We start from the raw sequence: 24,906 nt of genomic DNA, 5'->3' as shown, positions 1-24,906 counted from the left end.
ACCAGTCCTTTTTTTGTGATGAGTTTTTTTCAACCTAGGGTCTCATGAACTATGCCCAGGGCTGACTTCGAACCGCAGTCCTCCTGATCTCTGCCTCCTGAGTCACTAGGATTACAGGCGCCCAGCTCATTTTGGTTTTTTATATGGATTCAGATAGAAATGATTTCCAATGAACCAAAAAGCTGGACGTGACTACTGCTGCGGGAGTGTGTATGTGGGGTTGAGAGTGTGACGTGCTCTGTGTGTGAGTATAAGTGTGGGGTGTAGCACATCGGGGTGTGCATGGTATGCCTGGAGGTGTGTGTGGTGTGCATATGTAAGTGTGTTTGCATGGTGTGTGTGGGGGGGTGCATGGGAGGTGACTGAATTGGCCTGGGATTGGAATCTATTATTGTATCTGCTGTGGGAAGTGGCACCTCTGAACTTGCTCGTTAAGAAAGCCACAGCTTCATTGTTTACTTGCTTACCCTAGAATAGCAGGTGACAGCGGCCTGTGCTGGGAACGGTGGCATGGCCCTCAGTTCCTGGGGACCACGTGTAGGTGGAGAGAGGATAACTGCTTCAGAATGGTAGCTGTGAGGAGTGGGCCAAAATGGCTGGGCACCAGGCCCGCTGCTTACAGGCTGGGTGGCCACAGGAAGTCACTAACCCTCCTGAGCCTCTGCAAAGTGGAAGTGATGGGGTCTTCCCCACAGGTGACTAGGATGAAGGAAGATGACAGTTTCAATGCTGGCTTCTTTATTTCTGTACCATGATTGTGGCGTGTACTTCATCACTTGTCCTGGAGCAGGTGGGTTGCACCTGTTCCTCCTGGAAGACATTTCTCTAGAAGTGAGGTGAGGCAGGCTCCTTTACAAGTCCTTTCTCCCAGTGGGAGGACACAGAGTGCTTGGATTCTAGTATCGATGAGTTCTGAGTCCTTACTGGGAGACTCAATGCATCCTGCAAGCTGGAGTTTTTTGAGGGACAAAATAAGAGTCAGGGAAAGGGACCTAACCTGAGGATGTCCAGCTGAGCCCGGCATCCATGTGGTACAGGAGTACAAGCCACCATGTGCGGGAGCAGTGACAGTTTCTCAATATACAAATCAGGTATGGTGGAGCACACCTGTAACCCAAGCTATGCAAGAGGCATAGCTAGGAGGATTGTAGTCCATGGCCAGCCACAAAAAAAGCATGAGACCTATCCAAAAATAATAACAAAAAAGGTCTGGATGTGGCTCAAGTGGTACAGAGTCTGCCTAGCAAGTGTGAGGTCCTGAGTTCAAGTCTCAGTACTGCCAAAAAAAGAATAATATTTTCTGGCATGTATAAGTGATATGGAATTCTGATTTCAGTGAACATAAGTAGAGTTTTATTGGCATGTGACCACACCCTATGCCTATGTATTACATATGGCTGCTTTCACACCATAGTGGTGACTTGACTCACTGTGGCAGACACCACAGGCTTGTAGTGCCTAAGATTTTACTATTTAGCCCTTTCCAGAAAAAAAAAAAAAAGTTTGCCAACCATTGGTTTAAAATCCTTGAATTCAGTCACTCCTGAGCTGAGAAATCTATTGCTCCCTGGCATCCTTTGACACGGACCATGGTTCCCTCTGTGGTCAAGTTTCTCTGCCTGCTTTAGCCTCCCAGCCTTCTAGATGTCCCATCCTGACTACACAGAGTTCCGGGTCCCCTGGGATCCCTTCCGCTTTCCCACCTCAGCACCTTGGTGCCTTTGCCTAAAGAGTGTGCCTTCCTCCTGGGTGTCCCCCAGGACATCGTTCAGTGCCCAGCACTTCCCTGAGTCTTCCTTTCTAAGTTAGGATTCATACTTCCTGCCTCTGCATCCCTCTAGCGCTCTGTTTAAGCCTGTCCCTCTGGCATTTGCTCATTACAGCCACCACTAGCCACACATCTGTTTCCCCGCCCCCCCCCCCCCCCCAGCAGATGGCAAACAGTGCCTGATTCATTCTTGAGCTCCCTCAGCCCTCAGCCCAAATCGTCCTTGGAGAGGCCACATGTTCCGTGTCTGTTGCAAGGAATGAAAGTCTGAATCTGGGCTGGTTGTATAGGGTCCCATGTGTCTGAGAACTGTGGATGTAAAAAGATTAAGCTAAGGCACAAGTAAGAGCTATCGCTCTTCTGTACAGGCAGGAGATGAGCCATTGTTGACAGGTAAGGATTTAAGTTGACTTAGTGAGACTTTAAGCAGAGGGTGGGGTACAGGGGAAGGGAGAGGGTCACAGAATTTTCTTGCATGCTCCTAGCAGCCCAGTTTGAGAAGAGTTCTTGAGAAGGAGAACGCTTTGACTGGTGGGCCAATAATCCATGTGGGGAGAGGGGGAGGGCTTAGTCACAGGGAGGTGGAGTGAGGCAGACATCAGTGTTCAGAGAGGCAAGACAGCAAGCACCATATTAACTTGTTTCAGTCCCTAGACCAGGGTTTATGACTGGGCTGTATTGTCATTTGGGGCTGGATAACTCTTTGTTGGGGGAGTGGGCTCTCCCATGTGTCATAGGATTTTCAGCAGTGTCCCTGCTCCACCCAATGCATGTCAGTAACAGCTATGGGACTTCTGTCCTGGTGATTTTGATATAGTGTCTGCTGTCATTTTTGTGACTTCTTTGAGCACACATACACACGTGGGAGGGAGGCATTCGCTTGCATTAAAAACCAGCAAGTCACATCTTGTTAGAAGGTGGGTCATGACCACATTCTTGATGGGAGGACTGGGTGACACACCATTGTCGATGTCCCTACATCCTGGTCATTTCCTCAGGCTGGTGGCTCTGGAACTGGCAGCCCTTCCATGGAAGCAAGCACGATGATAATCCATGTCCTGGCTCCAGAGCATCGCTCAGCTTCTCCTAGGTTGAGTGACCATCAGGTGTCCATGTTTGACACTCTGAATTTTGTTTTTTTGGTGGCACTCGTGTTTGAACTCAGAGCCTCACGCTTGCTAGGCAGGCGCTCTACCACTTGAGCCACTCTGCCAGCCCTTGTTTGACATTCTTACCTTTTGTCTAGAATAAGCTCATAAGAGGTGGGAGGTGCCACGTAAAGCATACATAAATTCTAAATTCTGAGTCCGAAACTGTGAGACCAAAGAAGCGTATGTGTGTGGCCATTTGTGATTGCACAGACAAGGTGTGGTGTGCTGGTGAAGAATTCACTGCGTTGCATGGGCAAGACTAGGAGACAGCTGAGGAGAAAGTAAACAAAGTCTCCCTGTCCTCTTTTTCTTTTTTGGTGGTACTGAGGATTAAACTCAGGGTCTTGCAGTTGTGAAGCAGGCATGCTAACTGTGACATGAACCTGTGGCTTGAGCCACAACCCCAGTCCTTTTTGCTTTGGTTTATTTTTCAGGAGGGTCTCCTGTGTTTTTCCCTAGTGCTGCCCCTAGACTGCATTTGAAGGGTGGTGATAAGTCCAAAAAGACACATGAGGGAGGAAAAGGCCCCAAGTAGAGGCTCGTGAGCCAGTGTGGTTCATCTCCTGTTTTCTTCTGTGATTCTGTTGGGGTTCCTTTTCCAGCAAGCTGACGACCTCCTCCATCCTCACATGCTTTGGGGAGAGTGAGTTGCCAGGTAATTCCCTCACCCTCACAGAGGAAAGCTGAGAATAAAATTCAGACCCTAGGGACTCTTTCTTGGAAATATTCCTGACAATTAGAGCTAAGGGTGAAAATAACAGAGAATCTAGAAGGAGCTAGGCAGACTCTTTCATTCTCTAGAGATTTTAGGGAAAAGGGGTCATGTGCCCAAATTATAACCATTAGTCATTCAGCAAATGTTTAGTTACACAGCTGCTGTGTGTGGGCACATCTGGCAATCAATTCAGCCTGTTGGTTTCTTCCTTTCTACAGATGACCTTGCTTCCTTAGCAGAACCCCAGTGGCTGGATGGTCCCCTTAGAGTTGTAAATATTTATAAGGACTCACGGAGGGACTGTCTGTGCTGGACAAACAGTTCTGCAAAAGAAGAAGTTGTTCTGCCCTTTCCAGACAGATCTCAATGGGTCCTCCCAAATATGCCCCCAATTTGTGCTAAGTCCTGGCCAGAGACTTCCCTGGGGGAGTGGCAGAGGAAGAGGCAGGATTGTGCTGAGGACAATGACTGCCACACAAGCAGGAAGCTATAAGCACTAAGAGTGCTGAGATGGGACAGTCCTAGGCCATAGCTATGGGTCCTTAGTGGCCATCTTGGCCACTATCTGTTCCTTCTCTAGCTGGCCCCCTGGTTCTTCCTTTTCTGAGGACAGGTGTGACTCCTCATTCTTCACATCACAGCCCTAGTTTGCCATGGTCCAGTGCAGCACCTGGGGTTCTCCAGAAAAACAGAATCAGTAGGATACACATACCCTGTATCTCTCTATGGAGAGGAAATCATAAATACACATATAAAGGGACTATGTGTGTGGTAATCAGTTCTCCATCCCTATAATGCAATACCCAAGGTGGTTAATTTATAAACAGAAGAAAGGTGCATTTTTTGATTATGCTTTTGGAGGTTCCAGTCCGAGATCAAGTGGCTCCATTACTGTGGGCTTCTGGCGAGGGTGGCGCATCACAACGGGAGCCTGTGGCAGAACAGGCCACTCACTGTGTAAGCCAGGAAGCAAGAAGGGAAGAGGAAGAGACCTGTGTCCCACTGCCACTACTGAGGACATGCCTCCAGTTACCTAAGGACGCCCTGCTGCTTGAAGGTTCACAGCACCTCCCAATAGCACTGAGACTTTAACACATGGATCTTTGGGGCACAAAAATGGCAGCAGTGTATGTGCAGTGTGTCCATAAGAATACTTATTCTAAGGAGTTAATTTTTGTGACTGTGGGGCTGGCAAGTCTAAAATTCGCAGGGACGGCTATTTGGAAGCTCTCCGGCAGGAGCTGGCACTGCAGACCTGGGACAGAATTCCTTCTCTGGAGACCTCAGGGTTTGCTCTTAGGCTCTGTGGCTAAGTGGAGTGGAGTTGAATTTACACCCACGTTATCAGAACTAATCTCCTCACTTACACTCAACAGATGGTAGCTGTTCACCACAGTTATAAAAGCTGTTCACAGCAATGCCTAGGTTTACATTTGATAAATAGTGGCTCTCTACAACCTAGATTAGTTGGCACATAAATCTCACCTCACTCCAGCTCTCAGCCCAGCTCTGACTTCAGGACAGAGCAGGTTAGAGGAAAGGGAGAGTCGTTCCTGTCTTCCTCCAGGCCCCTTCCCCATTCATGGGGAACCTAGGCCACATGGTCCTCTCACACCATCTGTCCCCTTAGGTGCAGGTAGAGAGGTGCTTCTGAGCCCCAACACTGAGCTCCTGTACCTGCTTTTCCCCAAGCATCCTCACATCAGCCGAACTCAAGGATGTCTCAAGGTCAGAGAGGGGCCCAGTGTCTGTTCTGGCAGTGGTGGAGGCTTCCCTGGCACGTTCACATAAATTAATTTGAACTCTCTTGGCTAATTGGTCTTAATTTTTACTCCAGGTCATTGTACTCCTAATAAGCAGAGTAACCATGAAATGAATTATCCAAACCAGGACACTTTTGAGAGAGGAGGGGACACAACTAATTTCACTGCATTAGGTGTTAACCAGGACCATGCTGGACAAGTCACAGCATAAAATACCTAAGTGCACCCAATACTGTGTTCTCCAGAGCTGGGTAACACAGGTGTCTCAGTGTCTGTCTGTGAACAAGGGGTTAATCAAGCTGACAAAACAAATATGACTGTGATGTAGGTTGAGTTGTTCCCTAAAGAAGCCATGGTGAAGTCCTTGCCCCTGGAACCTTTGAATGTGCCCATATTTGGAAGTAGGATCTTTACAGACATAATGAGTCAAGATGGGGTCATCCCACATTAGGTGGCCCTAAATCCGGTGGCTGTGTCCTTATAAGAAAGCTATGTGGAGACGCAGAGAGAGGAGACAGAGACTGAGCATGGAGTGACATGTCCACAGCAGGACATGCCATACACAGCCAGCTGTCACCATAAGCTGGGAGGACCTGGGGATTTTCCCTGAGTCTCCAGAAGGAACCCATCCTGCTGGCACCTGGGTTTTGAATTCCTAAAACATGTCATTGTCAGTGTGGTACTTTGTGATCATGACCTGGGAAACCCTGATGGTAATGTCCTGTCACAGTGCTCTGTGTGCCAGGCTTGGCTCCGGGTACCAGGACTCCATCACCATTCACAGCAGAACCAATTCATCCTCACGAGAGCTCCCAGTGCAGAGGCCTGGGACTTTCCACAGTCTGCGGCCACACAGCCTCGCCAGACAATGAGTAATTATTTCTGCTGGTAGATGAGGCAGCTGCAGTGAACAAGTGGCCCAAGTTCACTCTCACACCTACATCTGCCAGCTGAAAATATGCAGGATGAGCATGCATCCCTGTCCACATGGGGCCTGGTCCCCTGTACTTTGGTTTCCATTCTTGTCATTGGTGAAGATTATGGCTCTGGTGACACCAATCTTGTTACCTGGGATGCAGAGTACATATTGACAAGAACAACCTGCCTAAGAACAGGTCCCAGCATCAGAGCCTTTGCAGCTTCCCAGGCTTCTGCTCTTGACCTCTGAATTCTGCAGGTCAGCAGCAGCAGGGACCAGGTCCAGCTCATCCATGAGCGACACGTGCCCTTGCATGCATGAGTCAGGCACTTGTTACCTGTTTATCCTTGTCATAAACTGTGACACCAGTGCCCAGCTTCAGCTTGTCAGAGGTGACACACTCCCTTTTCCTGGTCTGGGAGACATCCAATAGACTCTCTTCGTTGAAGTCTAACGTTTTTTTGGTGATGGTGGGGAGCGGGGGATATTAGCAGTGCTGGGGATCAAACTCAGGTCCTTGCACATGCAAGACAAGTGCTCTACCACTGACCTACAGCCCAGCCGTTTATTGGAGTATAACTTAAATGGAATAAAAATACATATTTCTAAATATACAGACTGAGTTTTGACAAATGTACAGAACCATGTAACTATCACCCAAATCAAAACCCAGAACATTTCCATCACCCCAGAAAGTTCCTTTCTAGTAACTTTTTTGTAGCAGTCCCTCCCCCACCCCCAGCATTCTGATTGGTCCGTGTGGGCCTCATAGAAATAGAATAATACTGTTTGCTCTTTTGACCTGGATTCTTTCATGTGTTGTTTTTAAGCTTCAGTCTTTTTTGATGAAAAAAAAAAAAAGATGGACTCACTGTGTTTACTGTAAAGACGATACAACCACATTCTAAGGCATTTGCAGGGAGGGGAGGCCAGGTCGGACTCCTCTACTTGCTGTGATCACCACAGTGGTCCTGGTGCACTTTCTTTTGGTCCTTTGCACCTGCTGCTTAGTTTATGGTTGCAAACAAACTACAGGTGATTTTTTGTGTTGTATTTTTAATTATGATAAATATCCTTTCCACACTTAGACAATATTATCTAAGATGCCCCAGAATGAGTCTGTGCACTCATTCAAGGATGTGTACCCAGAACCTGGAACGGTGCTAGCACACGCAACTATTTGTGAGAAGATAGAGGAAAGTATCACAACCATTTGACCATTGTCCTCTTCCTGGAAAATTGGTGGCTTTCACTGTCTTACGTGTGGAGGTATCCAGCATTCTCATACATGTGGTTTCTTCCTTATATTTCAAATGATACCTTTAGAACAAATTCCAAATGAAGAGTTATGTCACAATGAAAGAAATGGTCTCTAATTGAAGAAGCCATCCACAGAATGGGAGAAAATTTTTGCCAGCTATGCATCTGACAAGGGGTTGATAGCCAGAATATACAGGGAGCTCAAAAAACTAAACTCCCTAAAAAATCAATGGCCCAATGAAGAAATGGGCAAATGAACTGAGCCTTTTCAAAGGAAGAAGTACAAATGGCTAAAAAACACATGAAGAAATGTTTACCCTCCTTGTCCATAAAGGAAATGCAAATCAACACCACACTAAGATTCCACCTCACCCCTGTTAGAATAGCTGTCATCAAGAACACCACCAACAACAAATGTTGGCGAGGATGTGGGGAAAAGGAACCCTCTTACACTGCTGGTAGGAATGCAAGCTGGTGCAACCACTCTGGAAAACAGTATGGAGGGTTCTTAGAAATCTAAACATAGACCTGCCATATGATCCAGCAATCCCACTCCTAGGGATATACCTGAAGGATTGTGAGTTAGCTTACAAAAAGGGCACCTGCACACCCATGTTCATTGCAGCACTATTCACAATAACTAAGCTATGGAAACAGCCAAGATGCCCCACCACCAATTAATGGATTAAGAAAATGTGGTATTTATACACAATGGAATTTTACTCAGCCACAAATTTTGTCATCCACAGGTAAATGGATGGAACTTGAGAACATCATCTTAAGTGAAATTAGCCAGGCTCAGAAGGCCAAAAACTGCATTTCTCCCTCATATGTGGATTATAGACCTAAAACAAATGCAGCAGAATTATGAAACACTGGTTACAGTGAGGGGAGGTCATGCTTGGGAGGGATAGGGAAACTAAGAACTAAGAACTTGAATAGGGTTGATGTACTCTCTATACAAGAATGAATGTAGAAATCTTAAACCATCTGAAATAAGAAAGGGACTAAGGTAGAATGAAGAAAATTAGAGGAAATTAACCATTTGGGATTATAATACATACATACACAGAAATAGCACAAGGAAACTCTCTGTGTAGCTACCTTTATCTCAAATAAGCTAAAATGTCAGGGTTTTTTTTTTTTTTATTGGTCTTTTTTTTTTTTTTTTCTTCTAAAAATCAGAGAACAGGAGGGCAGAACAAGTCCTACCGGGGGTGGGAGGTGATGCTGGGGAAAGGGGGTAAGAGGGTGAATATGGTGCGAAAAATGTGTATACATGTTAAGTAAATGCAAAAATGATACCTGTTGAAACTACGCCAAGAATCCTGGAAACAGAGAGGAAGGAGAATGTAGAGGAGGTGAATTCATGTAGGATATAGTTGATACATTGTAAGAACCTGTGTAAATGCCACAATGTACCCCTCACCCATCACAACAATAAAGGAAAAAAAAAAAGAATTGTGTCAAAGTAAAGAAACATTTTTTAGCCCTGAATGTACTATTAAGTGCTGTTGAGAGCTGGGTTGCCCAGATTTCAGTCTTAGCTCTGCCACTGACTGTCTGTGCAACCTTGGACATATTAATTGACCTTTCTGTGTTCTTGTTGCCCAGGTGTGAATGGAGCTAATGATAGTATTTCACAGGCTTGCTGCGAAATGTGAAATTGTCATTCATTGAATGACTACTAAATGAAATACTATGTGTAGTGTGCTTTCACCTTTCTGTCACTATAATGAAATACCTGAAATAATCAATTTATAGAGAGAAAAGGTTCATTTTGGCTCACTGTTTTGGAGGTTTCAGTCCATGATCGATTGGCTTAGTTGCTTTGGATCCTGTAGCAAGACAGCACATCATGGTGAGCACGAGAATGTGGTAGGGGAAAACTGCTTGCCTCTTGGCCAGGGAGCAAAAGAAAGAGGAAGAGACTAGGATCCTACAACCCTCTTTGAGAGTATGCCCCTGTGGCCTAAAGACCTCTCCCTAGGTCCCATCTCTTAAAGGCTCTACCATCTCCCAGTAGCGTCATCCTGAGAGCAAGTCTTTACCACATGGACCTTTGGGGGCCCCTTAAGATCCAAACTATAGCAATTTCTTAGAATGCTTGCCATATAGTAAGACGTGTGTGTGTGTACATATATGCACATATGTATATATATTTTTGCTATTTTTATTTTATACATAGAACATTGTAGCATGTTAAAGTTTGCACCAATTTTCCCAATAAAAATGGTTTGCCTTACTAACCCTTGTGCTTTTCATAATTTCAGTAGTACTGTGTGTTGCCCACTGGCTCAGCTAAGTTGTGTAGTGGGGGTGAATCTTGGTTTCTAATTCACTTTAGGTATAGAGTGTGTTCCTTGTCCAGTGCTGTAGCTGGTTGTCATCTGGTTGAGATGGGACAATACAGGACTGAACAGATTATCTCACCAGCCCTTTGAGAATGCTTCACCTAGTATAGTCTTACAGACACAACTAAAGGTTGTTGATAATTATGGAAATAATGACCACTCAAAAGAAAACAAATCCAGGTATTTTTTCAGAGTTTGTTATAACAAGGGATTTGGCCACCATCACCTGTGTTTTGTAGAAAGTCAAAATCAAGCAAGGGAGGGAAGAAGCCTTGCAGTGGGACAAAGTGGGCTCCTAGTGTGCTTTCCTGGGAAGTGGCTGGCCTGGGGAAAATGGGAACTAGAAGCAGGACAGTTATGCCATGGCTTGGGAAGTGTAATAGTTTCTCAGGGTTGCAGAAACAAGCACAAACAAGGTGACATAAAACATACTGCATTCCCTCGAAGTTCAGGAGGGTAGGCATCTGAACTCAAGACACTGGTGTTGGCAGATTCATTCTACCTGGCGGCTCTGAGGACAGTTTGTCCCCTATCCCTCTCTGGCAGCTTCTGAAAAGCCTTTGTGTCATTCATCTCATAGATGTCTCTGAGTATCTTCTTCTGTTCTTACAAGGACACTCTAACCTAATATGATCTCATTTTGATTTAATTATATCTGCAAAGATCTTGTGGTCTGTCAAGTCATAGAATGAATTGTGTCCCCAGCCAAGTTCATTTGTTGAAACCCTAAGCCCCTACTATGACGATACTGGAGATAAGACCTTTAGGGAGATAGTTAGGATTAAATGAAGTCGTAAGGGTAGGGCCTAGTTAAATAGGACTGCCCCCTTATAAGAAGAAGAAGAGACACCAGGAGTGTGTGCACATAGAAGAGACCAAGTAAGGACATCTGAGAAGGTGGCCATCTGTAAGCCAAGGAGAAAGGCCTCACCAGAAACCACCCCTGACAGCACCTTGCTCTTGTGCTTCTAGCATCTGGAACTGTGAGAAAATTAATTTCTGTTAAGTGCCCAGTCTGTGTTATTTTGTTACAGCAGCCTTAGCTAATTAATGCACCTTATTTCCTTAGGCCATGTTCTGAGTTTCCCAGTAGTCATGAATTGGAAGGTATACTATTCAGTTCACTATAGGGAGCCCCTCTTTAGTGTTCTCTGGTTAGTGTGATAGTGTCACTCTAACAAAATAACTGAGATGACCATTTTACCAAGAAAAAAGGCTCATTTTGGCTCATAAATTTAGACATTTGAATTCATGGTCAATTGGCTCCATGTTTTGGGCAAGTGGAAAGGCAGTGCATCATAGCAGGAATGCCTGGCTAAGATAAAAGGAGAGAAAGAGGAGGGGACTGGGGTCTCACAATTCCCTTTGGGAGCATGTCCTCAATGACCAAAGGACCTCCCACCAGGCACCACCTCTTAAAGACTTTACCATCTCTCAGTAGTAATATTAGAAACAAGCTTTAACACATGAACTTTTGGGAGACACTCATGACCCAAGTGATAGCAGTGGTCTTTGTAAGGAGCTGGTGGTCACTGACAGAGCCCTGGGTCCATGGCAACAGAGGCTGTGGTCTGGTTTCATGGGCTGGCTGCTGTTGCAGAATGGTGGTTCAGGCTTCTGTCCTTCTGTCTGGTCTGACCAGGGTCCATCTGCAGGTTCAGGCTCTTGCAGTCCTGTGGCTAACTCACTGGGTACAGAGCAAGGGAGCTGACCTCTCTGGACCAAAGACAGGGGGTAAGGAGTTCTTAAGGGATTCAGCAGCATCAGGGCAGGGAAGGAAGTTGGGATGTCTGGGATGGCTTAGAAATCATGTCCCCTGTGACACTGATGAGCCCATTCTCCCTCCTGGGTGGAGAATGAGTGAACCACGTAGCCAGCATCTGGGGCTTCTTCCAGTTGTAAAATTCCACTGCTCCTGGAAAGAACAATTCTATTGCAGATGTTCTGATCATATTTTCTTTTTCTGAGTTCATAATCTCTTTTGGAATGTATTGAAAGAAAGGTAGGATTTTAAACTCCTTTTCATACTGATTAAGCTAACGACTTAATCTAATTCTGTTTACTCCTGTCTGGGACAGGAGAGTGATGTGTAAAACCTCAGCATGCCCATGAAAGGTATAAGATTCTTAACAAAGTTATTTTAAGCAAAAGAATTGGGGGGGAAAAAATCTCTTTTTGCTTTTGGTTTCTGGCGCTTGGGTGGTTTCTAAAACACATACCTTATGTAAGTTAAAATGATCAAAATTTGATGCTATTTAAATGACTTCTCAGCCTCGCAGTCTACTTTTCATCGTTTCAGAATAAACGTCAGGACTTAGAATGCAAAGTTATTTTTAACCAGGATAGAAAGCAAAGAGAGATGGTGTGTTTAGAGGCAGTTTTCTTTTTCTTTTTCTTTTTTTAAATTCACTTCACAGTTTACATTCCCTAAAGAGAACTGACTAATTGAAAGGTGTAGAAAAGCATCTTCCAGAAAGCATGTCTCTGTCAACAACGTTCTGTCTGTGGAGGATTAGCGTGCAGCAGCTGGGAACCGGTTTGGGAAAAACTGGTACCCACGACTTGGGGACAGGAAGACTGGTCCCTCAGAGCCTTCTGGGCAGAGCACCCTCAGCCACTCTGGAGTTTGTATATGGAGGGTGTTTTTCAAACACTGTTTGAGGCTAATAGCACAGGCCTGGCCAGTGTAGCTGGCACAGAGTGAGCACTGTGGAATGAGCAAGGCTGGAAAGACTGGCAGAGCCAGACTGTATGGGGCCTTGAAGACCTGGGCAGGGTTTGGGTGTTTATCTCATGTTTATACTGAGAAGCTTTCTGGCTGCTATGTGGAAGCAGAAAGGACTGTGAAGGGACTCCGGGAGGCTGGCTCTGGGGTTAGTGCCATGGTCCAGTGGGAGACGCTACTGGAAATGGAGGTGGAAGATGGATGGGTTCAAGAGTAGCTTGAGAAGTGAAATTGCCAGGCCCCTGTGGAAGACTGGCTAACAGAGGCAGGGCCTATCAGTCAGTGTTCAGTACAGGACATAGAAGCCATCCTAGATATTACACAAAAAGGAATTTAATTCAGGGAATTGGGTACTTGCAAAATTATAGGGAGGATTGAAGGAGAGGTGCTGTGCTCTGAATGTTTGTGTCCCTTCCAAAATTCTTGTGGAGAGTCCTAACCACCAAGGTGATAGGGTTTGGAGGAGCGGCCTCTGGGAGGTTGTTGGTTCATCACTGGAGTTAGTTCCCTTATAAAATAGAGAGCTGCCTGCTCCCTCCACCATGTGAGGATGCAGCGAGAAGATGCCTTCTATGATACAGAAAGTGGGGCCTTTCTTGATCTTAGACTTCCCGGCCTCCAGAACTGAGAAATAAGTTTCTATTGTTTATAGCTATCCAAGCTAGCCAGTTTTGTTATAGAATCCCAAACAGACTATAGCAAGCAGGCAATGAAATGACCAAATTCAAAAACATCTCAAGCAGAAATAAGGAAGTAGGGCACAGGCTCTAGACCTATCTCTGTAGCCTTGGTTGCCAGTAGAAATGGCAGCAGGAAGAACACTTTGTATGTATCCTCCCCTCAGAGTGCCCACACTCTACAGACCCTACTTCATGGTCAGAAAAGGCTGCTCAGAAGAGGATGTAGGGCAGTGTGCATCCTGACCCCTGGAGCTAATGTCTCAGGTGGGAGGGTTCAAGGTAGGAAGTTGAAATGGATGCTGAGTACCTGTTGGTACACCACAGGCTGTGAGGGAAGCGGCAGTATCAAGGCTATTGCCAGGTTTTCCTTCCTGGAGACCATGGTGGATGACACTCACTGAAGATGGCCTTAAGATGCCTCTAGGAGGGCCAAGGAGTGGTGGCCAGTTGGCTGCTGGTGCATTAGATCTGGAGCTCAGGAAAGTCTGAAATTTGGGAGATGTCTACAAGATTAGAAAGGCAAAAGCAGGGAGAGGGAGAAGAGGGCTAGGAATAAAGTTCCCCAAAGCACCAGCTTTTCCAGTGTCCCACAGAGGATGGGACCCTCCACAGCAGAGTGAGGCGAGGGAGAAGCAGGAAGGGTCAAAGAAGCTAAGTGAGAACATTTCAAGAAGGTAGGAACACACAACATGGATAAATATTTGACCATTTTGTCAAATTAAAGGCACTGACCAGAAAGGTACATTTGATGTGACTCTGTTGATAGTGCATTCTAGAAAAGGCACTATAGGGCAAAGAAACATATTGGTAGTTGCCAGGAGTTGGGGAGCAGGGAGGGGTTGTCCACTAAAAGCACAGGGGAATTTTGGTGGTGACGGGAACTATTTTGTTTGGGAGTGGATGCGTAATTTTATGCCTTTCTCAAAACCTCATAGAACTACACATTACAAAGAATGGATTTTACTGCATGTAAGATGGATAGACAGATGGATAGATGGGAGGGTGGTTGAATGGTGGGTGGCTGGATGGTAGATAGATGGATGGATGGTGGGTAGGTGGATAGATGGATGGATAGATGGATGGTGGGTAGATGGGTGGACAGATGGATGGGTGAATGGATGATAGGTCCATTCATTCATACATGTATATAGTCATTAATACACAAGGAAGAAGTGGTCAGTTATAGTAAATGTTTCAAGGAGGCCAAGGAAAATGAGCGACAAGTTTCCCCTGGATTCATGGAATGGATTGTGGGTCCTGGACTGTATGTGGAATGTTCATTCCTCCTTTGAAGAGCACAGCTTCTTGCCATGGTCCTTAGAGCTTCTAAGAAAACAGAGCCTGCTCTTTGGATAAAGGACACCATGACTCAAGGCACACACCTATTGTGGGTAATATGCTCAGCTGAAAAGAGCCTGGTATTCGTTGGCCCCCAATTTGGGTTCTTCTCTCCTTGAGCCAGACTGGATATGTGACTGTAGGTGGATCCTTTAGCCTCCCAGAGCCTGATTCCTCATCCATACGATGATAATTATGAGCTGCTCGGGATTGTCTGGGAGATTAAAAGGGTTTGACAAGTTGATAACACAGCCTTAGGGACTCGGCCCAGCCACCCCTCTTTCCACAGATTCACTGCATGTCTTCCACATCCCCAATCAGTAGCCACTGGCTTGATCCACTCCTCACCATAGATGGTGGGTTTCTGGCTGCTTCTCAGTCCTTTGTTTCCTTGTCCATCCATACCAGGCCAGGTGTGCCATAAAGGCACATCTATGAGATTTGGAGCCTCACCTAATGCCTGGTGCATAGCAAGTACTCGAGAAACGCTGGTTCCTCCTCTCAGGACGAGAATATTATCCATGTTTCTACCCTACTGCTCTCTGAACAGCTTTGCTGCTCTCTGAGAAGCAAATCCACCTCCAAGATGCAGCCACGGTGCTCACAGAGGTTCAGGATACACAGGATCTCATCCAGCTATTCCTGGAGAGTCTGACATCCACTGAGCAGGTGCTCTGGATATACTGATAGAATAAATTCATGCATTTTGACAACTAGCAGTAATTTTGACAAAACTATAGAACCTGGTAGGGGCAACACCAATTCAGAGTCTCACTGATGGAGCTTTTTGGTGTAAATAAAAACTCAGTGTGTCTTGGGGACTCTGAGTTTGTAAGGTGCTGGGGGATTGGAGATGTCTAGAGTTTTCCTTCCAATGCTCAGAAAGACAACTGGCAGAATACACTTGCCCCAGTGCCCCTGGGCCCTGCACATAGTCCAGGGCTGTGGAACAGGAAGGAGGATACCTGGGCTTGTCCAGGACCAATGGTGATGGGAAGCCCCTCTGGGCACCAGAGTCTAAAGGCAAAAATCTAAAAAGGGGGGAGTAGAGGACAGCTGCTTTCCCTCCTGTCCTCTCTCCCTGCCTCCCCAATCCTGGGGTCTGGAGGGTGCTAGAATCATCCCTGTTTCCATGAGCTCTGCTCCACCTGCAGACAAATCTCCCTTCCCTACACGCATCACCCCCGGATTTCTGCAGCTTAAAGGCTTAGCCGTGAGCTCGAAAACCATGTGTGTGCCCTGCTGATCCCCCCTCCTCCCTGGCAGGATTTGAGCAGTGGGGAGCAGGCTCAGCCCTCTCAGACAGGCAAACATCATGCCCTTGAACATGGCCAGGGCTCCTGACCCCAACAAGCCGTGGGAAGAGACAGGAGGCTTCCTCCTGGACTTGGGATAACACCTGCTGCAGCACTCAGGCTCTCAGGTGGCCTATGCTGTCTATCACTCTTGGCTCTCTGCCCTCTTGCTTTATCTCCTCACGCATCCAGAATTGTTTGCTCTCTTTCTTCCTCAAGCTGAGGTTAGAGGCTATATATAGGGACAGAATTCACCTATAAGTTTACAATCCTTAGTTATCTTGCATAATCCTTAGAGCCACCAGAGTCTACTGTGGTCCCTACTCAGAGGTGAGGTATCAGCCCTGTCCACCCCAGGGGCTAGCAGCTCTCCAAGGTCACACAGGTCACAAGGGGGCAGAGGCACCTCCTGATACCTAAGTCTATCTGCTTCCAAAGACAGTGGGCTTGCTGAATGTATGAATCTGCAGTTCATACTTGTTGCTCTTGGTGGCGGGAGGGGGCAGGGAATGGGATCCTCTCCCACCCCGTCCCAGTTTCTGGAGGGTGTTTCTCCTGCAGAGGAGAGTGGACTGGTCCCAGCTAATAGCCAAAAACTGGGGAGGTGGAGTGACCCTCTGCCTGCCACAGCCTTTGCTGTCCACACCAGGGTGTGCCACACACAACCATGTGACAGCCTCATCATCTTAAACTTTTGTAACACATTGCCACCGAAGAGGAGAAGGCATGTGACTCAGTCACCTCAAGCTCACATTAGGGGAGCCAACGTGTAGTATGACTTCCAGTCCTCATTTCTATGGCTGGGCACTCTGAGCCTCATTGGAAAACAGGGACACCTATAGTTCGTGCCTGTCTCCTTGGGTTGGGATGTGCCAGGAAGACTTAGGTGGGCACTAAGAATGGTGTCCATAAGCAGCTGGGCACTCAGCTGGTCATCTGCTGTCTTTGCTGGAAAAGTTAAACCCATGGATGGCATTCCATCTTCTCCACAGCCTTCCAGCATCCACTGGGGATAGAGAGCAATGGGAGGTGGGGGCTGACGAGAAGCCTGTTCCTACCAAGGACAAAGTCACCCGCATCCCCTCCCTGCTGCGGCTAGATGATATGTCCTCTTTATTCTGATTCTCAAAGAAGTCCCAGATTGGATAAATCACCAGCTGTCAAAGCACTGGTTTGGAGACTCAGGAAATGTCTCAAATTCTCATGGCAGAAACATCTATTGATCTGCATTGAGACATCCCAGAGGGCTTCTTTTCAGCTGTAAACAAGACCTGGCCACAGGAATGCCAATTCGCTCCCTTAATAAGTCTCCATCTCTGAGCAGACAGACCTTGATGCACATCCAATGTCCTTGAACTGGCCTTAGCAAGCAGCGACTCTATTAATGAAGTTGATTAGAGAGAGAGACAGAGGGAGAGAAGGGGGGAGGAGGAGGAGAAGGAGGAAAAGAATTTATTTTTCGCTAACCACTTCTTGTTTCAAAGTGGGAAGCATTTTCTAGGTGCCTGGGCAGCCGTTTCTCATTGGAAAGAACCTGGTATTAAAAGTCAGAAAAGCGTCCATGTAAGGGAGAAATCTTCATTTTTCAGAGCTGAGGGCCAAATTACATTTAAGAGAAAGGATTTCTGTGCTGGACATTGATTTACAAGCGTTTATCTGTGAACTAGGTGGCGTTCCAGATGAGGGGAATAGAATTCTGGTAGGATAAGATGATTGGGTTGCAGTCATTGCTCATGTCCTTGTTGGGTTGGTTGAGTCTTAGATCTATTGAGAACCTACTGTGTGCTGGGCCTGGCTGGTGAACTGGGCAGGGTGGATTCCTGCCTTCTGGAAGCTTCCAGTCTAGCTGATGTGATAAGGACAAGTGGAGGTCTGGTAGTGTTGTACTGGGAATCTGTAGAAATGCCATTTGTTTATAAAGTGTGTATCCATTGGTCATCTGGGATGACTGGGAAGGGGAGGAGGGACCATTTCTCCATCCCCCTTTAATGTCTGAGGTAGAAGAGTTGCCCAGAGCTGCTTGAGGCTTCAGTGGTGCTACTTGAACCCTGAGTGTTTGATTTGGACTCTTTTGGTATTTTGGCTACCGTGAGTAATATGACTATAAGCATTCATGTACGAGTTTTGGGGCAGATGTACGTTCTCATTTCTGCAGGGAATATATACTCGGAAGTGGAATTACTGAGGCATACGGTTACTTTGGGTTACCCTTTGATGAACTTCCAAAGCTGTCCACTTGCCATTCCCACCAGCAAAATATGAGGGGTTCTGTATCTCCACATCTTCGTCAACACTTGTTACTGTCCATCTTTTAGATCAAAGCCATCCCAGTTGGTATGAAGTGTTTTCCTCACTGCTTTTCAAAATGCAAGGCATATGGAAAACCCGACTGCCACTAAGGCGATGGAGTATCTGTGGCTAACACAGCACCTTTCTCCTGAGTATCAATCTGCCCTGGCCTGAGAACAGCTGGCTCAGTGGGCTCTGCAGTTCCTGGGTGGACCCACAGGCCTCAGGGGGATTTGCTAGGCCATCTAACAAACCCCCATCTAACACTCCACCATCTCCTCTTGTCTTGCAGCAATTCACGAGTTCCCCTCAGACCTGTTCTCCAATAAGGAACGACAGCACGGGGCTGTACTTCTGCATATCCTCGGTGTAAGTGGTTGAGCTGAGCATGGGGGAGAGGGGCGTCTCTGGACACAGCCACCCTCCAGGCACCACCCGTGTTCAGCTCATCAAAGCTCCCGAGCCCTGCCCTTGGGTTATGCAGGTGTTGTTGACGAAATCAATGGCCGGCTGTGGTGGTCAATTCAGCTGTCAGTCCCTCACCATTCCTCTGACCTGATCCTGCCTGTGTCTTTCTGGTATCCAGTGCCATCCTTATGCTGTCTAGGGCCCAGCCACCAGTCATCTTGTCATCGTACAGATGACAGCACACCAGAGATTCCAAGGGCTCTTAAAAGCCAGGTGCCAGGAACTAGGGGCAGAGGCCAAACACCTATTTCTTACTATGTCACAGTATGTTGAGAAAAGAGGGAACCCACGCCCAGGGGTTCTAGGGTTTAGTCCTCTCTGCTGCTTCGCACATCGGTTCTTCACTCTGGGGCTCATTTTCCCCATCGGTCACTATGACTGAGAAAGCCAAGTCACTGTAGTGCTGGCGTTTTCTGCTATGCCTCCATCTATCCCCCAGCCTCTGCTCAGCAACTGGTTTGGGATCCAGTGGACCCTGGGCTACAGCAGGGGCCCTCCCTAACCGTGTCTTATTTCCTTTTCAGGCTCTGTACATGTTCTACGCCTTGGCCATAGTGTGTGATGACTTCTTTGTTCCATCCCTAGAGAAAATCTGTGAGGTACGTGGGAGGGACTTGGGGACTCCCTGTGAAGCCCAGGTTGACAGAGGACATGTGGCACACAAGTGACAAGGGCAAGAAGGCTGGGACAGGATAAGGGAATGAACATTGTGATGGTAAAGACGGTCCCACCAAGCCCCTGGTGTCTGCCCCACGCCCACGCCTCAATCTGAAGCCATACAGATGGTTTCCTCTCCAGCAACCTGGCAGAAGCCAGTGTTCACCAACATGAAGTCAGTACCCAGACAGTCAGCTCCCTGGCAGGCCTTGGACTTGTGCACTAGACCTGGCTAGCGAGGGAGCCAGGCAGGCCTGACTTGTGTGGGTGTACTTCCCATCACCCTCATGTGGCAGGTGGGGGCCTGCGACCCCTGCAGTGCTTACCAGGGCCCCCTCTCTCCTCACGTCTACAGGCTGTGTTCTCCCTTTAGTTATCTTGTTGAGGTTTTTTTTTTTTTTTTGAACTTTCTTATTTCTCCCCGTGCACAAAACACCAGGCTACATCACCACTCTGCCTTACTCTTGGCCTCTGGTCAGGGAAGGAAACAGCTTTTGTTATCGGCACTTACCATGTACAGCCACTCAGGGCCTTGCCACACTTCATCCTGGGAAGCCCCCCAGCTGTGTGAGGGTAGTGACACTTGGGGGCTGGGAACACAGGCTGTTGGGGGCAGTGCACCCTTAAAACTTTACCTGCTGCTGGGCACAGTTTGGGCAACTTAGCCTCTCTGCAGGGGAAGGAGTGGCTATCTTCGTCTCCCAAGAGTGACCTGGCAAAGGATGCAAAGGCCTTCTACCCCTCCCCCTCCACCCTTGGTTCCCCCAGATTGAGCACTGGGATATTAGGGCTCATGGACCCCATGTTGTGAAATACTGGGGTGGGCAGTGGCTACTGCAAGTAGTCTGTAGCTGGTCTGCCCCCTGGAGATGACCCCTCCAGGGGTCAGTGGATACTCACTGTGTTAGTCAGCCTTTGGTCACTGTAACAAAACTCCTCAGGAAAACAACCTAGAGGAAGGAAGATTATTTAGGCTCAGGAGTTCAGAGGTTTCAGTCCATGGTTGGCCCCTTCCATTGCTTCCGGGCCCTGGTGAGGCAGAGCATCATGGCAGCAGGGTACGGTGGAGCAAAGCTGCTCATCTCATGCTAACGGGGAGCCAGGGAGGAGCTGGGAATAAGGGCACGCCCCCATAACCTACCTCTTCCAAGTGCCCCACCTACAAAAGTTTCCATCACCTCCTAATAATGCCATCAAATTATGAATCTGCAAGTGGATTGATGCCTGGATGAAGTCAGAGCCCTCATTCATCATCCAATCACTTGTCCAAAGGCCCATCTCTGAACACTGCTGTGCTGGGAACCAGGCCTTCCACATATCAGCCTTTGGGGGACAAGGCTGATCCAAACCATAACATACACTGAATACACAACCCAGACCCTGACTAGACTAAGGAATTGTGGAAGCCACAAGCCACAGGGTTGGACACCCTGCTCTTTGGAGTTGAGAGAAGCCCATGGAAGGTGGGTGAGTGATGGCCCAGGATCACATATGGTGAAGTTGTCAAGTACATCTCAGTGTCACCTGTATCCCTTAGGATAGAGAGGTGAGCAAGGATGATGGTCTTGGCCCCATGGGTAAAACTGATGTAAGGGACTTAGCGAGAGACAGCTGAGGACAAGGGAGTCAAAGGGAGGGTGCATCACTGTTGAGGAGAAGCCCATGAAGGCTTCATGGAGGAAATGGCATTTGGTCCAGGCTTTGAAAATGGAGAGAATTTCAGTGAGCAGAAAGGGAGGGGAAGGGCATTCTAGAAGGAAGGCAAAGGCCAGGTGGAGGCAGGACAGGAACAGCTCGATTTGGATTCTACTGAAAGAGATTGACAGAGCCTCCCTCTTCTATGGACCTCTCCTCTTTGGTGGATTAAAAACGGCAAAGCTCCCACTTTGGGGATCAGTGTGGTGCCCCTCCCCCTCCCTTCCCAGAGCTCTGACCCTCTGAGGGATCCCTTCTGTAGTTGACTGGATATGCTAGCCCCAGGCTTTCCTGGGGGTTCCAGAGCCTGGGACTGGTGAGGGGTTCTTTGGAAGAGGTGCCTCAACCCTCAGCCCCATCCTAGATCAGAGGATGGGTCTCCCTGGCCAAAACAGGGCCATGCCTAGCAGAGTGGGCCTGGTCAGAGCTCTCAGCCTCATCCCAGCCACTCAAACCCAGGGACAGGCCCTCTTACCGGCCTTGACACGAGAAGGCCTTCCACAATGCAGGATCCAGGCAGGTGTTGGGCTCCAGCTCCTATACTCCTGGTCTTCTCATTCTCAGTCCTGATGATGGTTGCTAGACTGGTGGACTCGTGAGCATCACTTCATCCCCCACCCTGACCAAGGTGCTAGAGAGCCATAGATGGCAATGACCAGCTGCTGCATGCCTTCGTATAGTCCAGTGGGAAAGGCGAGCATGTACACCACAGTCCCTTACCTGTCTTCTAATCCACATTTCAGTAACGGGAGATAAAATAGGCCCAGGTCCGAGGGGGAGTGGCTGGCTCTGGGGGATGTCAGAAAGGCTTCACCAAGGGGATGTTACTCATTAGGGGCCTGGAGAATGAGCAGGAAGATAGTTGGGGGAGGGAAAGGGGGATTGGGAGTGGGAGCCTGGCAGATGGCTAGGGCATGTGCTCAGGTCCAGAGAGGAGAGGCTATGGGCAGCGGGACTGGGCTCGACTCCAGCGTGGCTCCCCTTAGCTTCCTGGCTGTCAGAGTGTCCAGTTCTGGTATCCATTGCCCCTGTGTCACACCTGTGGTCCTGTGGACCCTTCTGTTACAGAAACTCCATCTGAGTGAAGATGTGGCTGGAGCCACCTTCATGGCTGCAGGAAGCTCGACACCAGAGCTGTTTGCCTCTGTCATTGGTAAGAAATGCCCAGCAAGGCTGGAACATGGCTCAAGTGGTAGAGCCCTTGCCTAGCATGTGCAAAATGTGATGAAAATGTTCTAAAAGTAGACTGTAGTCTGGCTTGCACAATTCTGTGACTATACTAAGTCACTGAGTCAGTCTTTAACAGGTGGACTTTATGGCTAGTGAATTACATCTGAAATTGTGAGAATCGAGAAGCTGTCCCTGAGGTTATCTCCCTCCATTGTCTGGTGCAGCCGTTCTGTTTGCTACTAAGAATGACTTCCTTCCCTTGGTGTGGGGATACTGAGGAGGGGCAGGCCAGGCCATGTGGCCAAGGACCAGCACTCAGATGTTTCTCTTTCAAGGTGTGTTCATCACCCATGGAGATGTCGGTGTGGGGACCATCGTGGGCTCTGCTGTGTTCAACATTCTGTGCATCATTGGAGTGTGTGGCCTCTTTGCTGGCCAGGTCAGTGGCCTTGTTCTCAGCCTGGCTGGCCAGTGCCCTGCAGTATGGGGACAAGCTTTTCTGGAGATGGTTAGGGGGGCAATGGAGATACCCAAGTAAGACTGGCCTGGTCACTCCCTGTGGCTTGGAGCATGTGAATGTCCATCTCTGAGCCCGTGTCCTCCATGTAAAGTAGCCATGGCATTCCATTTCTGCTGACAGTCTGGGCCCGAGAGGCCTGAGCAACATCAGCGGCCCTGGCAAGTCCAGGAGCATTCACTCCACAGCAACTATTTAAAAAGGGCCTCCTGTAATGGCCCCGAGCTGGGTCTGGGAGCTCTGCCAGTGTGGCTTTGGCCTCCCCACAGACATGAACCTGGCTTGTGATTTGATGCCTGTTCATGGTTAAGGGCCAGGGGTGGCCTGGGAGGAGCTGGAGAGTGAGTCCTTGCTCTTCATGGCTGGGGTAAGCAGCTGTTTTCCACTCCTCGCTTCGCCTCCAGCTAAAAACCGACACCCTCTGCTTGGCAGGTGGTACGTCTGACATGGTGGGCTGTGTGCCGAGACTCCGTGTACTACACGCTCTCTGTCATCGTGCTCATTGCAGTGAGTTGTCTCCACCTCCGCCTTTGGGTCGCTAGGGCCCTGTGAAGGCACAGATCCCTGCTTATCTCTGTCCCTAACACTGTGACCAGAACTCACAGTACCCAACAATGGGGAATGCTGACCCCTCCCTGACATTGGTCAGCTCCCCCCTCCCCAATAACCCTTCATTCCCACTGGGCCTTCTTTCCCAAAGACCTCATACTTGGTAACTTCATATTGAGCAAAGGTGGGAACCATCTTAATGGTGAAAAGGCCTCTGAAAAGCAATACCTGTGGCATGGGGTCCACATGGGAAACCCAAGCACTCGCTTACTGAGGCCCTGCTCATCCCCCAGTCAGGGTCAGTGACTCCTTGGCAGACCCAGTTCTCAGGAGATTTCTGAGTTCCCTGCCACCCCAGAGCAGGACAGAGAGGAACAGCTCAAAGCCATTGCAGGGGAAAAGAGGAAAAGGCAGAGGAGTAAAAACAGGTTCCTGGAGTCTGTTAGTGTGGAGTATATGAACTTTGACAGTTGGGGAGACACCGCGGCCTGCAATAATAAAGCATATTGTTAAGACTGTACCATCCACAGAAGAATAGTTTTGATCCAAAAGTGTTTCAAAGTGGTGACATAAGGGCAGGTGTGTATGGCAAGGCTGCATTTTAGGGTAAGGAATATGCCTTCACAAGACAGTTCTCTATCTTTCCAGACCTAAAACCAATGTTATATGGCAACTATGCCTTTGTATTAGTTACCTACTGCTGTGTAACAAAATTCCCCAAAGCCCAATGATAGACACTGAAACAGCAAGCATTCATAATCCTGTAGGTTAGAGATGGGGGAGTGGCTTAGCTAAATTCTCTGGGCCAGGATCGCTCACAATCAGGTGCAATCAGGGTGTCAGTCAATAGAGAGGCACCTTGGGGTTCAACCAGGTGAGCAGCCTCTCACGAATGCTCACAAGGCTGGTGGCTGGCTCGGGAACTTCCTGGCTGTCCCAGAGTGCAGCTCACAAGGTGGCTTTCCCTCAGAGGAAGGGCAAGAAGGCCCCAAGATGGAAGCCACAGTCTTTCTGTAACCTAATCTTGTGAATGACATCCCATTACTTTTGTCTGTTAGAGGTGAGGCACCAGGTCCAGCCCACACTCAAGGGGAGCATGAATGTCAGGCAGTGGGACAATGGGGCTCTGCCTGAAGATGAAATTGATAGGTAAAGTAATCTACCTACATGCAATTCCATGAAACAGATCACCATAGTGTCCTAGCTATCACATGAAAGAGGAATAAAAATATAACAAAAGACTCCATCTTTCAGTATGTAAATATTTTGGCATGAAGACAGATCTATATGAGTTAACCAGTTGCCCCATGTAGAAAGTCTCCAGTGGAACTGTCTCCCTGTCATACACTTCCTCCACACGCCCTCCTTTGGGTTACAAAAACTAAAAATATCCCTGTAAATGCTCCTCAGTTCCTGTCCTCCCCTCTGAGGAGTCCCCTTCCTCAGAGCCTTGAGTCCAGAGGCTCACAAAGATATCTCAGTAGGCTAACTTCTGAGAAGGGCCCTCCTAAAGCAGGTCCTGGGTGTGCTGCCCACTGTGACAGCCAGGATAGGAGCACATTGGATCCAAGTCCAGACAACAGCCCTCAGGCT

At 48.0% G+C, this 24,906-nt stretch overlaps 1 protein-coding gene across 3 annotated transcripts in view; it reads left to right on the top strand.

Annotated features, from left to right (window-relative positions):
* Positions 1-24,906, top strand: part of Slc24a4 (solute carrier family 24 member 4) — a 145,491-nt gene that overhangs the window by 73,658 nt on the left and 46,927 nt on the right. For all 3 annotated transcript variants that reach the window (XM_074067289.1, XM_074067290.1, XM_074067291.1), the window contains 5 exons: positions 18,550-18,626; positions 19,250-19,324; positions 22,146-22,230; positions 22,583-22,686; positions 23,197-23,271. In XM_074067289.1, coding sequence (XP_073923390.1) covers positions 18,550-18,626; positions 19,250-19,324; positions 22,146-22,230; positions 22,583-22,686; positions 23,197-23,271 — 416 coding nt within the window. The remainder of the gene's footprint in view (positions 1-18,549; positions 18,627-19,249; positions 19,325-22,145; positions 22,231-22,582; positions 22,687-23,196; positions 23,272-24,906) is intronic.

This window comes from Castor canadensis, chromosome 3 (genome assembly GCF_047511655.1).
Source record: "Castor canadensis chromosome 3, mCasCan1.hap1v2, whole genome shotgun sequence".
NCBI classification, from domain to species: Eukaryota; Metazoa; Chordata; class Mammalia; order Rodentia; family Castoridae; genus Castor; species Castor canadensis.
The sequence above is the reverse complement of the archived record's forward strand: the minus strand, read 5'-3'. Positions and strand labels throughout refer to the sequence as shown.